This window comes from Orycteropus afer, unplaced genomic scaffold, assembly GCF_000298275.1.
Source record: "Orycteropus afer afer isolate SDZICR_OR568_19922 unplaced genomic scaffold, OryAfe1.0 scaffold00001, whole genome shotgun sequence".
In the NCBI taxonomy this organism is placed as follows: Eukaryota; Metazoa; Chordata; class Mammalia; order Tubulidentata; family Orycteropodidae; genus Orycteropus; species Orycteropus afer.
Window position 1 is genome coordinate 36121660 of NW_006921588.1, and position 16806 is coordinate 36138465.

Below are 16806 nucleotides of genomic sequence, written 5' to 3' on the forward strand. Positions count from 1 at the left end.
AACAACAACAGTAGTAGCACTGGGAGCTCTGGTAGCATAGTGCCTAAGGCACTTGACTGCTAACTAGAAGGCCGGCGGTTCAAACCCACCAGCCACGCCTTGGAAGGTTGGGCAATCTACTTCGTAGTGATACTGCCTCGGAAACCCAAGGAGGGGTCGCTATGAGTCGGAGCCAACTCAACGGCACATAACAACAATAGTAGCACTAATGATATCAGTGTAAAATAGAAAGCCAAAGTGACAAAATCTAGATAAGCCCAGAGCTGCTTTTGCCCCTCAACTCCTGCCACTTTGCAAACTATACTTATGTCTCCTTGCTGGCAGTATTTCCCAAACACTTATGTGTCACCTCAGCCCAAGACTTTATTCTGCCAATCAAGAACATCTCCTGTAAAAACTAAAGCCATAGAAGCTCAATGGATCTAAATTAGCCTCTAAAATAATTAGAAAATTACATCTCCCACCAGATCCTCACAGTGTGAGAAGAATCTCTTTTTTCAGAGGACAGATTTAGGAAACTCAAAATTATGTGCCTCTGTAAGGAAATGGCATTTCAATTGGGGACTGAACTTAAAGAGAGCAGATAAGAGTCTTTCAGGGAAAGCATATAAAAAAACATGTAATATGGCTGGATTGTAAGTAATAGGAAAAGAGTACGATGAGGTTGGGGAGATTGGTCCAGCCTAGATAAGGGTTTCTTTTACTACATCTTAATGAATTTAAAGTTTATTTTGAGAACAAAATGAAGCCTCACAAGGGTTTGGGTAAAGGAGTGACATGGTCCACTTTACATTTTTAAAGATCTGTCTAGCTTCTTTGTGGAGAACAGACTGAACTAACTGGGACAAGAAAAATAAGTTGGGAATCTTTTTGGAGGCTTGGTCTAGATTTTTGACAGTGGAGAATAGTGGATGAATTCTGAATCTGTTTTGGAGATGTGATATTTAGGTATCAGACTAGAGCAACATGATAGTATAATATTCTGAGATATGAAATTTGAAGGGAGGAAAGATATTGGACAAGAAAATTGTCAAGGTGAAAATTGGCACTGCTTTGAGAAACACGTGTTCATATGTGTGTATAATTAAGAACGACACATGCGGAGACATGCTTTTAATCTTCTAATCTTTATTCACTAACGTTATTCTCCTGTGTCATTTCGTTTCATCTTTGGAACAACTCTGACATCCATGTTATTATAATCGTCTTCATTCAGAGAAGAAATTGAAGTAAAATAATTAGCTCAAACTTCCTACACACCAAGTCTGTGGTAAAACTGGACCTCAATGTATCCCTTTCCAGTCACTGAAAAATTAAGTGAGCATATAATAGTGTAGCAGATCCACAGTATGTGCTGACAATAGAGGGTTGAAAAACATTTGACCCTCAGATTTCATCATTTCACCTGTGTTTGTAGGTTGTAGATTTCTCTGTCTGAGATGCATGTACAAACAGCCTTGGCTGATGAGACCCCAGCTAGGCCCCTCCTATAGGGTATCTCCTCAGCTGTCTCCACTTCCACTCCATCCCTCCTCCAGCTAAAGCCCAGGGACAAACCCTTTTGCAATGACCTCTTTGTGGGTACAAAGTGTTGGCTCCCAAGGATCTTTTTCTAACTCTCCTTTGAGCTTAAAGCAGAGATTAAAAAAAGAAAAAAGAAAAAAAAACAAAAACAAAAACCTGACTGTGTGGCACTGAGCCACACACATTTTCTTTGATGCATGAAATGTTTAAAATTTTGAATTAGTTTCTGACACTTATATGAATCAGGAGATCACATACACATACACACACAGCCCATGTCTATGGAGATTTATGATTTTTCTTGAAATAATGGATCTGTTATCACTAACTCACAAGCTAAAAATTGGTAGGCATCAAGTGATAGGCCTGGGCTCAGTGGGCATCTTTGTCTGTGACCCCTGACATAAAGGCCACAAGTATAAATAAAAGAAGGCTGTATATTAAATGTATATTAAAGCTTGATGGGCCACAGGCAAGTAAGTGTGATATGTAGTTCTTTAGACTACTTACATCTAACACTAAATATATTAGAGACTCAGAATCTCCAGAAAAGCGTTCCATCACTCAATGAGCCAGAAAAGGAGGGAAATCTTGATCCAAATCCACAGGTTATAGCAAATAGTTATAGAAATAGATGAGGCCATTTGGAGAGACCTGAGGAAAAAATGGAATTAGATGCCATGGAATGGACCCAGAATGAAAGATGTCCCTCGAAGTGTGTAATAATAGGAATCTCTTGACCTCTAAGCAGTTCATCACACTCAAACTTTTGAAACTTCTGTCTTCTTGCCTTATGGCTCACAGTCTGGAATTCTTCCCACTCCAGTGGGATGGATCTGGAAGAAGGTCGATCCTACTTCTGAATGTTGTTGTTGTTGTTATGTGCAGTCAAGTTGGCCCCGACTCATAGTGACACCTCCTTGGTTTTCCGAGGCAGTATCATTACGGAAGTAGATTGCCTCATCTTCCTTCCGAGGAGTGGCTTCTGAATCAAATATACCAAAAAAAACCAAACTCACTGTCATCAAGTTGGATCCGATTCATAGTGACCCCTCCTTGGGTTTCTGAGGGAGTATCACTATGGAAATAAATTGCCCAACCTTCCTTCTGAGGAGTGGCTGGTGGGTTCTGAACCACCAGCCTTCTGGTTAGCAGTCAAATGCCTTAGGCATTATGCCACCAGAACTCCTGAATAGGATATAGGGCCAGAGAATTTCCCTAGTCCTACTGTCAGGGCTACACAAAGGGGGGGGGGGCGGGGAGATGTGGATCTGCAGTCAATTAAGAACCCTGTCATCATTGTCATAGTGACACTGTCTTATAAGTGGTGATAAAGTTCCACAGTACTATTACTCAGAAGTATTTCATTGTTACATAGGTTTTTTTTTTTTGGATCTGGCTAGATAGGTTTAGATACAGATATATAATGATACAGAGATTGATATAGATAATTCCTTCTGTGGGAAAATATGTTGCACATTCCAGCAGTTAACTTCCAAATAAATTTTTGAAACACAACTCATATATTGTTGGGAATTACTTTCGTTCTAAACTTTGAGGCAAAGGTATAAATGGAGTCAACCAGTAGTATATGATATGCTTTTTTATATTCTCAATCATTTCTAACCTTTCTCTGTTACTTCTTGCCTTTCACAGTAGATTTACTTTGAGAGCAGGTAAGTGCAGTAAACTCAGAGTTGGTCCTACTATTTGGCAATATTTTGATAATGTTCAGATGAAACACAGAGTTAGAGTTTATGTTCAAGCTGTGTATTTTAAGGCATGTGACCCAGATTAAAATAAAATTAAGGTGATGTCTATGTTTAGCGAAAGAAATGGTGAACTATGGCTTGTTAAATTCAATGTTCATTTTGGCAGGAAAAAAACTATAAAAAAAATCACTTTTTATATAGATTATAAATAGTAATTTCTATGAAACTAATGACCTCTGGTTGTACGGTGCCTAATGCATTTGACTGCTAATCAGTCAAATGGTTGATGGTTCAAACCTACCAGCTGCTCTGCAGAAGAAAGATGGGTCAGTCTACTTCTGTAAAGATTTACTGACTTGGAAACCCAATGGAGGTTGCTGTGAGTCAGAATCTACTCAATGGCAATGGGTTTGGTTTTCTTTATAGGGTCCTATGAGGTGGAATAGGAGCTCTGGTAGCATAGTGCCTAAGGCACATGATTGCTAACCAGAAGGCTGGTGGTTCAAACCCACCAGCCACTCCTTGGAAGGAAGTTTGGGCAATCTACTTCCGTAGTGATACTGCCTCGAAAACCCAAAGAGTGGTCGCTATGAATCGAGTCCGACTCGATGGCACATAGTAACAACAACATGAGGTGGAATCAACTGATGTTAGTCAGTTTCATTTTTTTGGTTTATTAACATAATTGTTTCCTCACTGACTAAACAGATCAAGGAAAGGGATATGTAATCCATGTATACACCATAATAATTGATAATTTGTTCAGTTTAAAAAATAACTTTACTGAAAAAAGAAAAGTTTCACAACCCTGCTATTGCAGACTCTCCTGAGATGTTTATTAAAAGTACAGATTTCTAGGCATCAGAATCTGACCTACTGAATTAGAATCATAACACTTCTATGAGAAAAGTATATTTATTCTCTTTTTTCAAATGAGGCAACTGAGTAATAAAAAAGCTAAATGTCTTGTCCAAGCCCTCATATCTAAAAGGCACCACAGCCAATGTTTTGTTGTTGTTGTTTGTTTGTTTTTAGAGCCAATTTTTGAACCCAGAGATCCAACCCAGAATATGAACTCTTAATATCTACATGAGATAAAACAAATCCTACTTTTTTTTTCCTCATGTTTCTTTCTATATCATTAAGCTGCTGTTTATTAGAGTGGATTATCAGTATGTCTATGTAACTGCCTTCTTGGTTTGTCTTTAACAAGAAAGCATTTTTTACTTACCAAGGGCTGCTGAGAGAGAGAGAGAATATGAGCTAAATTAACAATGAATGGTTTAAATCTAGCCATACAGTAGACATAAACATATGAGGCTATTGAGTACGTGAAATATGGCAAGTCCAGATTTTGAAAATTTTCAATTAATATATAAAAGGAATATAAAATGTCACAATTGTTCCTATTGATTTCATCCTGAAGTGATAATATTTTGGATACATTGGGTTAAAGGAAACATTACTAAAATTAATTTCACCTGCTTCTTTTTTTACTTTTTTATAAGCTATTAGAAAATTCAAGATCATATATATGGCTTAGATCTGTAACTCAGATTTATCAATTGGAGAGTTAACCCTTCCAGATGTTCTTCTACTAGTGTAGTTAGTTGATTGAATATTCACTGGTTTATAAGTTTCTTGGGGTCATGACTTATGCATCTTTGATTTCTCTATAGACTGTAACACAGGTCTATGCAAATATTGTACCAAACATTTAATACATGTCTTTTGAATTAAAATCAATTGAAAATAACAATTAGATCTAGAACTGCCTGTGGGTCCACACTGCTTTCAATCTTCATACATATTTAAAAAGTATCATAAAGGCACTCAATAAATGTTAACTTAATATTGGTAACTACATATGAAAAGGTAAGTGACAAGCTAGACTACCACCTAATGAGTGAAGACTTATATTCCTGTAAAGGTTATCTTTAAATTGGTACTGCCCATATAGAATCTAGACTCTAATTAACTCACAATGTGATGTTGAAAATATGTACTGAGGCAACAATTTCTTCAGATGTTAAAATGATTTCATGAATTGTTTACAGTTCTATTTCTTTGCACAATCGTACTTAAGCCACTTATTTTTGCCTCTAGCAAATTAACTGATGAACAGATTTTAAGATTTTCAGAGGTGTGGTAGAATTCTACTAAATGACAAACTCTTGGTGCTGGCAATTGGCACTAATCATACTTTATGTTCAAACCAACCTTGGGCTGTCAAGAGAAGCCTGTTTCAAACTGGGTGCTACTTTGTCAGTCACATCTCTTGCACCACCAATTTTGAACTTTTTGTTTTGTATTGAAGTGACTTAACACAATAAAACTTACCCTCAGGAGTAGATTTAATCAAATTTTTTGTTGAACTAAATAGATTTTAAGGAAACTAAGATACTGTAATAAGCTACTCAATACATTCTTAAAATATAAAAGAAATAAAAAAAATGATACTCAGTTGAACAGTTTATAAAGCCACCCTAATGGAGCAGTGGTTAAGCTTTCAGGTGCTAACTGATAGCTCGGCAGTTCCATCCTACCTTCCACTCCACGGGAGAAAGATGTGGCAGTCTGCTTCCATAAAGATTCCCCAAACCAAAACCCACTGCCATCAAGTCAGACTCATTGCCGCTTTACAGGACAGAGTAGAACTGCCCTATAGGACTTCCAAAGCTGTAATCTTTATGGAAGCAGACTGTTACTTCTTTCTCCCATGGAGCAGCTGGTGGGTTCTAACCACCTCCTAGGAGCTCTGGTAGCATAGTGCCTAAGGCACTTGACTGCTAACCAGAAGGCTGGCGGTTCAAACCCACCAGCCACTCCTCGGAAGGAAGGTTGGGCAATCCTACTTCTGTAGTGATACTGCCTCGGAAACCCAAGGAGGGGTCACTATGAGTCAGGGCTGACTCGACGGCACATAACAACAACAACAACAACCTTTCAGTTACCAGCTGATTGCTTAACCACTGTGCCATCAGAACTACTTTCTGATAAAAATTGTTGCAATTGTCAGGTGTCATTGAGCCACTTCCAACTCATAGCAACCCGATGTACAAAAGAAGAAATTGCTTTATCTTGTATATCTTCACAGTCATTGCTGTGTTTGAACCCATCGTGGTAGCCATTGTGTCAGTCCATCTGGTGAGAGTCTTCTCCTTTTTTTGCTGACCCTTAGTTTACCAAACATGATGTCTTTCTTCAGGACTGGTCCCTCCTGATAACATGTCCAAAATACATGTGATGAAGCCATCTTCACTTCTAAGGAATATTCTGACTGTTCTTCTTCCAAGACAGAATTATTTGTTCTTTAGCAGTCTATGTTATACTCAACATTCTTTGTCAATACTGTAATTCAAATGCATCAATTCTTCGTTCTTCCTTTTTCATTGTCCAACTTCTACATGCATATGAAACAACTAGAAATACCATGGCTTGCATTATGTGCACCTTAGTTTGCAAAAGTGATTTCTTCTTTTTATAAAAAAAATATTTTAAAGAGGTCTTTTGCAGCAGATTCATTCAATGAAATACATTGTTTGATTTCTTGATTGCTGCTCCATGGGCATTGATTGTGGGTCCAAGTAAAATGAAATCTTTGACAAAATAAATCTTTTCTTCAGGTACCATGATGTAGCTTATTGGTCCAATTGTGAGGATTTTTTTTTTCTTTATGCTGAGGCGTAAACCATACTGAACGTTGTAATCTTTGAACTTCATCATTAAACGCTTCAAGTCCTCTTTGCTTTCAGCAAGCAAGGTTGTGTTATCTGCACAATGCCAGTTGTGAATGAGTCTTCCTCCAATCCTGGTGCCACATTCTTCTCCATATAGTCCAGTTGCTAGGATTATTTGCTCAGCATACAGATTGAATAAGTGTGGTGGAAGGATTCAATCCTGATGCACACCTCTTCCAATCTAAAAAGTGCAGTCTTGGAAACCCTCTGGGACTATTCTACTCTGTCCTATAAGTCACTATGAATTGGACTGATTTGACTGCACCAAGTACATTATATTTGCTTAAACAGTTGAAGACACATTAACATCTTGATTAATCCTCCCTTTTTTTAACTCTTTCTTTTCTGTAAAATGAGAAAGACAAATGTCTATGTTTGAAAATTCTAGCATTAACTCACCATTTGTAGTAAGCGAATATTATTTCCTTCCAACTCTTCAATACCATCAATACTATTATTTGGAGAAATGTATACTGAGAATCCTTGGGAACAAGTATCCTTTTATTGATTCTTGACAAATAAATTTAATGTTTGGCTTCTTGGCTATGTAAGCAAAGCTAAGGAAGAGGAGTGTAGACAAGGAAATAGACATCAGATGAATTGCAAAATAGTAAATTTAAAGTTCCAAATGGGACTCGTTCCCTGACATAAAGATGAAACATACTTAAGAGTCTACATATTGGATTACTATATAAAACTGGATACTTCTACTTTATTGGAATGCTGTTTAAAGTAAACCCATAAACTCTGTAAAGTGACATATATGAAGTTTATAGATAAGCACACATAGTTCAACTGGAGAAAAGCAGAGGCCTCATAGAAGAAATTCTATGGATATGGTCACCTGATGTTGGCCTTATTGTCAGCTCTAGTAAGGTAACCCATGCCCATCTGTATGTCTTGCAAAAAATTAAAGCAGAACAAATAAAATAAAAACCTCTTTAATTCCATTTACAAATTCAAATGGCAAGCATTTCCACATTGGACATGTGAATCTTATAAATATGAAGTTCAAAACAATGGTCTTCAAGAAATTTTTAGAATTTCCTAGATAGATTTTTAAAAAAGATATATATACATGTGTGTGTGTTTGTGTGTGTGTATATATAGCAAAGATCATTAGTGGTTATCAGGGGTAAGAGTGAGGGGGAAAGGGGAAGATTTTTTTTTGGGGGGGTCATTAAGTTTATGCTAATAGGTGGTGGGATATTTTGGAAAAGGATAGCAATAACTATGGCCCAACATGAAAAATGTAATCAATGTCCCTGAGCTGTAAATATGGGAATTGCTAGCAAAGGTCTTGTTGTATATGTTTTCACCACAATAAAATTAAAAGAGAGAGAGAGAGAGATTTAGAATTTTATAAATTAGTGAGGGAAAAAAATCCTAAAATCAGGAAAAGATTGATTATAATGCATGAACAGTTGAGAAGCGTATACATTTGCGTTTAATTTTTCAAAGTATTTCTTCTGCTGAGTGAATGGGACTTTTAGGGTAGAATTACTTAGGAGTGTCAGAGGATACAATGATTTTAATGAAATTTGCTTAGTGGACTACCAGCCCTCCGCACTCCATTTGGGCCCCTCTCTGTTTAGTTACTGAGTCCTGCCTCTTGTTAATTTTAGTCCTCAGTGTAGAATTTTCCTTCTCTCTCCCATCTTCTTTTGGCCTTCCCAGCATTACTTTACCTCTCCTTCCTCAATTGTTTCTATTTCCTTTTTCCTTTATTATCTCTGTTTCTGGTTTGGGCTGGAGAGTGACCAAAGGAATAGAGTCACAAGTGGTCTCTTCTGAGTGCAGTCCAATCTCCTAAGGATAAGAATGGTTATTTTAATTGTCTATTGTGCTACAGGAGCTCTGGTAGCATAGTGCCTAAGGCACTTTACTGCTAACTAGAAGGCTGGCGGTTCAAACCCACCAGCCACTCCTCGGAAGGAAGGTTGGACAATCTACTTCCATAGTGTCTGTCTTGGACAGCTACAGTAGCTACAGCTACTGCCTCGGAAACCCAAGGAGGGGTCACTATGAGTCGTATCTGACTCGATGGCAGTTTTATTTGTATTGTACTATAATCAGTAACTTCCTTGTCTATGATCAGGCTTTATGGATGCTTTTTTGTCTTCTCTACTTCAAAATTAGCTTATACTATTTGAAATGAGGAAATTCCTATTTTGAAAATGTATATGCTATGTCATTTTTTTTTTTTTTTTTACTGGCTTTCCAACTCCTTGTCATTGTTGTTAGTTGCTATTGAGTTGGTTCTGACCCATGCCAACCCCCAATAATTCTATCCAATTTTACTCAGCATACTTTTGAGGAAAGGAAGCAGTATGCAGTAGGCTTGAAAGGCAGGCTATATCTAGTCCTGTGTAAACTCACTCGGCCTTTCTGTGTCCTTGTGTGCTCATACTCCCTAAGGCAAAGGCATTTGCTTTGCACAAGTCTGTTCATGTTTTATGATGATCTCACAATGTCATTCAGGGACAGAAGCACTGAATGAGTCAGAGACAAAGGGGGCTAAATGCCCTAGACATAGATGAATGCTTCTCTTGTAAGCACATGTGAAACTCCTTACTACAAACGTACATGTTTGCTACAGTTTTCTTTGTATTCTAAACTTGTTGCTGTTGTTAGGTTCCATTGGTTTTGGTTCCAACTCACAGTGAATCTACATAAAAAAGAATGAAACACTGCCTGGCTCTGCATCATCCTTACAATCGTTGCTATGTGTGAGTCCATCACGGTAACCATTGGTTAATCCATCATTTGGGAGTCTTCATCATTTTTGCTGACCCTTTACTTTACCGAGCATGATGCCTTCTCCAGGGACTGGTCCCTCCTGAGTGCTGTTGTTAGGTACCATCCAGTCAGCAACAACTCATAGCGACCCATGTACAACAGAATGACACACTGCCCCGTCCTGTACCAGCCTCACAATTCTTGATATGCTTGAGCCCAGCGTTGCAGCCACTGTGTCAATCCATCTTGTTGAGGGTCTTCCCCTTTTTTGCTGACCCTCAATTTTACCAAGCATGTTATCATTCTCCAGGGACTGGTCCCTTTTCACTATGTGACCAAAGTAGGTAAGATGAAGTCTCTCTAATCTCACTTCCAAGGAGCATTCTGACGGCACCTCTTCTAGGACAGATTTTATTCATTCTTCTGGTGATTCATGGTATTTTTCAATATTATTCACCAACAACACAATTTAGTGGCATCAACTCTTCTTTGGTGTTCCTTATTCATTGTCCAACTTTTACATGCATTTGAGGCCATTGAAAATACTATGGCTTGAGTTAGATACACCTTAGTCCTCAAAGTGTTTTCTTCACTTTTTGACACTTTAAACATGTCTTCTGCATCAGATTTGCCCAAGGCAATATGTGGATTGATTTCTTGGCTGCCTCTTACATGGATGTTGATTATGGATCCAAGTAAAATAAAATTTCTGACAGCTTGAATCTTTTCTCCATTTATGGTGATGTTTCCTATTGGTGCAGTGGTGAGAATTTTTATTTTGTTTATGTTGAGGTGTAATCCATACTGAAGGCTGCAGTCTTTGATCTTCATCAGAAAGAGCTTCAAGTCCTCTTGATTTTCAGCAAGCAAGGCTGTGATATTTGCATATAGTAGATTTTTAACGAGTCTTCCTCCAATCCTGATGCTGCATTCTTCTCCATCAGCAGCAGCTCAGATTATTTGCTCAACATACCAATTGAATAAGTGTGGTGAAAGTATACAATCTTGATGAATACCTTTCCTGATTTTAAACCCTGCAGTATCCCCTCCTTCTGTTCAAACATCTGCCTCTTGGTCTATGTACAGGTTCCTGATGGGCACAATTAAGTGTTCTGGAATTCCCATTCTTTATAATGTTATCTGTAATTTGTTATGATCCACAGTCAAATGCCTTTGTATAGTCAATAAAACACAGGTGAACATCTTTCTGATATTCTTTGCTTTCAGCCAAGATCCATCTGACATCAGCAATGATATCTCACATTCCATATCCTCTTCTGAATTGGCTCAAATTTCTGGCAGTTCCCTGTCAATGTACTGCTGCAATCATTTTTTAATTACTCTCAGCAAAATTTTACATGCATGTGATATTAATGACATTGATAATTTCCGCATTCTGTTGGATCACCTTTCTTTGGAATAGGCACAATTGTGGATCTCTTCCAGTTGGTTCGCCTGGTAGCTGTCTTCCATATTTCATGACATAAACAAGTGAGTGCCTGCAATGCTCCATCCATTTGCTGAAACATCTCAATGGGTGTCCCATCAATTCCTGGGGCCTTGTTTTTCACCAATTCCTTTAGTGCAATTTGGACTTCTTCCTTCAAGACCATCAGTTCTTGATCATATGCTACCTCCTGAAATGGTTGAACATTGACCAATTCTTTTTGGTACAGTTGTTGTTGTTGTTGTCGTTGTTATGTGCCGTCAAGTCGGCCCCGACTCATAGCGACCCCTCCTTGGGTTTCCGAGGCAGTATCACTACGGAAGTAGGATTGCCCAACCTTCCTTCCCAGGAGTGGCTGATTGGTACAGTGGCACTATGTATTCCTTCATCTTCTTTTGATGTTTCCTGCATGGTTCAACATTTTCCTCATAGAATCCTTCAGTATTCCAACTCAAGGCTTGATTTTTTTTCCCCCAGTTCTTTCAGCTGGAGAAATGCCAAACATGTTCTTTTCATTTTCTAGCTCCACGTCTTTGCACATTTCATTATACTTTACTTTGTTTTCTTGAGCCACCCATAGAAATCTGTTCAGCTCTTTTAATTCATCATTTCTTCCATTCACTTTAGCTATTCTCTGTTCAAGAGCAAGTTTCAGAGTCTCTTTTGACATACACTTTGGTCTCTTGCTTCTCTCCTTTCTTTTTGCTTTTTTCATGTATGATGTTCTTGATGTCATCCCACAACTGATCTGGTCTTTGATCATTAGTGTTCAATGAGTCAAATCTTTCTGTGAGATTGTCTCTAAATTCAAATTAGATACACTTAAGGATATATTTTGGTTCTGTGGACTTGCTTTGATTTTCCTCAGTTTTGGCTTTAACTTACATAGGAACAAATGATGATCTGTTCCACAGTTGGCTCATAGCCTTGTTCTAACCTATGATATGGAACTTCTTCATTGATTCTTTCCAAAAATGTAGCAATTTCATTCCTATATGTCTCAAGGTCCATGTATATAATTGCTGTTTATGAGCTTTGGTGGTGTAGTACCTAAGGCATTTGACTGCTAACCAGAAGGCTGGTGGTTCAAAACCACCACCCACTCCTCAGAAGGAAGATTGGGCAATCTACTTCCAGAGTGATATCGCCTCGGAAACCCAAGGAGGGGTTGCTATGAGTCACATCTGACTCAATGGCAGTGAGGTGTTTTTTTTTTTGTTTTTTTTTTTAAGTTGGAAAAAAAAGTATTTCCAAAGTTTAGGTCATTAGTCTTACAAGATTTTATAAGATTTTGATCACTGGCATCATTTCTATCACCAAGTCCATATTTTCCAACTACTAATCTTTCTTCTTTCTTTTCAACTTTTTGCATTCCAATCACCAGTATTTAGCAATGCATCTTGATTGCAAGTTTCTGCAGATGCAGAATTTTGTAAAAATCTTCAATTTCTTTATCTGGCACTAATGATAGCTGCATCAATTTGAGTAACAATTATATTAACTGATCTTCCTTGTAGGCTTATGGATTTTACCCTATCACCGATGACATTGTACATCAGAATAGATTTTGAAGTGTTCGTTTTGACAATGAATGTAATGCCATTCCTCTTACATTTGTTATTCTCAGCATTGTAGACCATATGACTGATTCAAAATGGCCAATACCAGTCCATCCTTATGGGTTTCATTTCAAATTTGACAGCTTCCAATTTTCCTGGATTCATACATCATACATTCCAAAATCCAATTATTAGTGGATGTTTGCAGCTGTTTCTTCTCATTTTGAATTGTGTTACATCATCAAATGAAGGTCCCAAAAGCTTTACTCCATCCACATCATTAAGGGCAACTCTTAGTTTGAGGAGGCAATTCTTCCTCAGTTGTATTTTGAGTGCCTTCCAACATGAGGGACTTGACTTCTGACACTATATCAGATAGTGTTCTGCTGATGCTCATAAGGTTTTTCTGGCCTTTTTTTTTTTTTAACAATTAGATTGCCAGGTCCTTCTTCCTAGTCTGTCTTATTCAGGAAGTTCTGTTGAAACTTGTCCACCATGGGTGACTTTGCTAATATTTGAAATACTGGTGGCATAGCTTCCAGCATCACAGCAATATTCTAGCCACCACAATATGACAAGCTGGCAGACAAGTGGTGGATTCTAGACTAACCCTCCTTCAAAAGATGAAAAAGAAAAGGTAGAGTTTTAGAGCAATGCCTATAAAACTCTTTGTGGTAAAAATGAAGTTCCCAGTCTCCTCTAAATGCAATTAAAAGTAATTTCTAGAAAATTGAAATGAAAAACAAAGACATTCAAAATATAACACTTCATTTTTCATTATTATTAGATCCAACAGACATAAAATTAGTGTGTCAAATTGCCATACAAGTTTCCAAACTCTTATCCTCAATATCTGTGCTTATCTTGTCCTAGACCAGTAACAGCTTGCAGATTACCTTTCACAGTCCCAATTTACAGCACTTCTACACATACCAAAAGATAACCAGACCAAACCCAAACTCACTGCTGTCCAGTCGGATCCGACTCACAACAACCCCACATTAGGTGTCCGAGGCAGTAGTCTCTACAGAAGTAGATTGCCCAGTCTTCCTTCCGAGGAGTGGCTGGTGGGTTTGAACCACTAGCCTTCTGGTTAGCAGTCACATGCCTTAGGCACTACGCCACCAGGCCACCAGAGCTCCCTACCAAAAGATAGGAAGTGCTGTTTTCAAACAGCAGCTCAGTTAATTTTTGGGGATCGTTAGGTGAATTTTAAAAAATCCTGAAGGTAGAACTAGGAAAAAAGAAACAAGAAACCTTTTAAAAACACACTGCGGTCTAAATGTAGCGAATAAAGCTTTATCAAGGATTCTTAGCAGAAAATAAGCATAAAGTTAATACTTGCTATATTATGTAATGTAGGCCAATATCTATTGCTTAAGACAAAAAGTTTTTGAAGAATAGATAGATTTAAATTGAAAAGCTTTAAAATTTCCTTCCCCAAATATGTTCTTCATGGAGAAAAATGCTCTCCTTTCCCCCCTTGCCCTCTCTGAACTTGAACAAACACTTAGTCAAAGAATCCTTGATGCACTACTGTATGTTGTGTCTTTACTTTTTTGTCTGTACACTGCCAATTGCTCTCAAATCTCTAATATTTGGAATGCAATTCTATTCACAGTCACAGATCCTGAGTTCTTCAGGGGCTTTCAGCTTTTTTTCTCTGTGCAAAGGTATTTATGAGATAAGAAGTCATTTGGGACTACAATTCACTGTGTCAGCTAACTCAGAAATCCCAATACACAGTTTAGCACTCCTGGTCAATGGATACTCTCCAGGGAACTTGGCCTCTAGAAATCAATTATTGGCTCACATTCATCTAACCCAACAGTGGATTTCGATGGTAGTTGTTTTTATTTTCTATTACAAATAGAATGATAGTGTGTATTTTGTAAACATAGATGATAAAAGGTTATTTATTGACAAAATAGTGTTAGTTCTATTGGATGATTTTGCATTCCACAGGATTGATTTAAAAGACATTTGAATTGGGGAAGCTGAAATCACTAAAAGGAATGTAGTGCTTTAAGATTTTTATAATAAAATGAAATATGTACCCTTATAAGACTTCTACTGAATTCAGACATTTAAAAATATTACAAAAATCAATTAATTCTCTTGACCAAATGTATTATGCACAATAAAATCACAGGTAAGTAGCAGGTAAAAGGTAAGTGATACTATTGGACTTCCCTCCTAGTTAAGAAGAGACCTAATGACAGCTTATCTTCAGGGTATATTTCAAAAGTTCTAATTGTGCCGGTTTCTCGTGCAACATTGAAATAGTTCATTTTGGCAAACACAGAAAGTAACAATAGAGCTTAAATGGTTATACTTTTATACTTCTATGTTGTGTTCCTGTCTTACAGACTTTTATAGTATTGAATAAAGGGAAGGCCATCTTCCGGTTCAGTGCCACCTCTGCCCTGTACATTTTAACTCCCTTCAATCCTCTTAGGAAAATAGCTATTAAGATTTTGGTACATTCATATCCTTTTTCACGTGATTAATACTAGCTATTTATACATAATCTGTAAGTGCTCTGTAGTTAAATATAAAACAAGTTGGGAAATGTCCATATTTTATGGGTTTTATCACTCTTTTTGTATCTTTTGTCACATAAACCTTATTCTTAAAGTGGGTTAATCACATAAAAGTCACTGAAACTTATGAAGTCTTTACCAATATATATACATACCAGTGTGTCCATATATATGTGTATGTATATTTGGTATCTCTCAAAATATATTTGCATGTATTGAATCCTACAAATTTGGTGGAAGATAGCCATATTTATCTTTACAACGTTAGTACATGGTTTAGATTGTATAGTGTTTTTCAGTGAATTATGATATCAAAGAAATGTATTTCTTTGATAACAAAGAAATGTATTTCCAGAGCTCAGTTTATACGTATCTATAATATAAAACACTTTAATGTACCTTTGAAGAAACCTTTAATAAAATCTTTAAACATATTTTTTTTATTGGAGAATGTCAGGAGACATTAGACAATACTTAGCTATTTCTTGAACTTTTATAATCAAATATGGACTGGAATATTGTTTGAATTTCAAATTTAAGTCATTGAATTATGGCTGTACCTTGCAAAACTTATTGCTTCATAAAGACCCTGGAAGTTAGTGAAAGAAGCTGAGATTATATTTCAGAATGGCTGTTGGGGATTTGGCTTTGTGATTTCCATTGGTGTACAACTAAATTCATCTATTTATGCTCATTAGTGAAAAACAACTTCTTCATTTCTGACTGTATCTTATTTGGGGTCTTTGACGAAAATGGGACATAAAAATACTGAAAATGTCATAGCTCATCCTATTTGATTTAAAAAAAAGAGGATTCTAAAATTGAAAAGACCATTTAATTTTTATTCTTGAAACAAGATAGTCCTTGGGGGTATAAATATTCTGTTATTAAAAGTAAAATATTTGAAACAAAAATCGTCTGTTCAGTTTTGACACTAAATGGATTTCCTTTTCCTACTTTGTGCATCTAGTGCCATCATGTGGTCATTTGATGAAAACTTTCCTTTTCACTTAAGGAAAAATTTTGTGTTGGCAGTACACTGACTAGTGGCAAGAATATTGAATCTGAAGGCTGGAAACCTAAGTTATAGTCCTTAGTTAAGTTACCTAAGTTCTCTAGAGTTTATTTCCTATTGATCTAATTTCTAAAATTTAATGGTTAAACTAGTTTTTTTGGGTTCCTTTCACCTGTATAATTTTTGTTTTGTTCATTTGTTTTAGCTAATGCTTAGATAATATTTACTAATTCACAGGCATGTCATACATATCAACTCATTTCATCTTTACCTTAAAAGGAAAAAGTCTTTACATTATTAGGGCCGTTGTAGCAAAGTAAGATGAGACACACTAAAAAAGTGGCATAGAATGGCATAGAGTGACTTTCACAGGATCGTTTTATTATGTTGGATTTTTAATTATATTCACAAATGTTTAAATACTGGCCTTAAAGGATATTCATCTTTAATCTTACCTAATGCTGTATGTTATTGTTGTTGTTGTTAAGTGCCGTCCAGTCGTTTCTGACTCATAGCGACCCCATGCA

At 36.9% G+C, this 16806-nt stretch overlaps 1 protein-coding gene across 1 annotated transcript in view; it reads left to right on the forward strand.

The window, feature by feature from the left end:
- LOC103208233 (sodium channel protein type 1 subunit alpha) overlaps positions 1-16806 on the forward strand; it is a 123767-nt gene that overhangs the window by 4873 nt on the left and 102088 nt on the right. The window contains exon 2 of the mRNA XM_007953944.2: positions 15091-15209. Within this exon, the coding sequence (XP_007952135.1) occupies positions 15091-15209 (119 nt within the window). The remainder of the gene's footprint in view (positions 1-15090; positions 15210-16806) is intronic.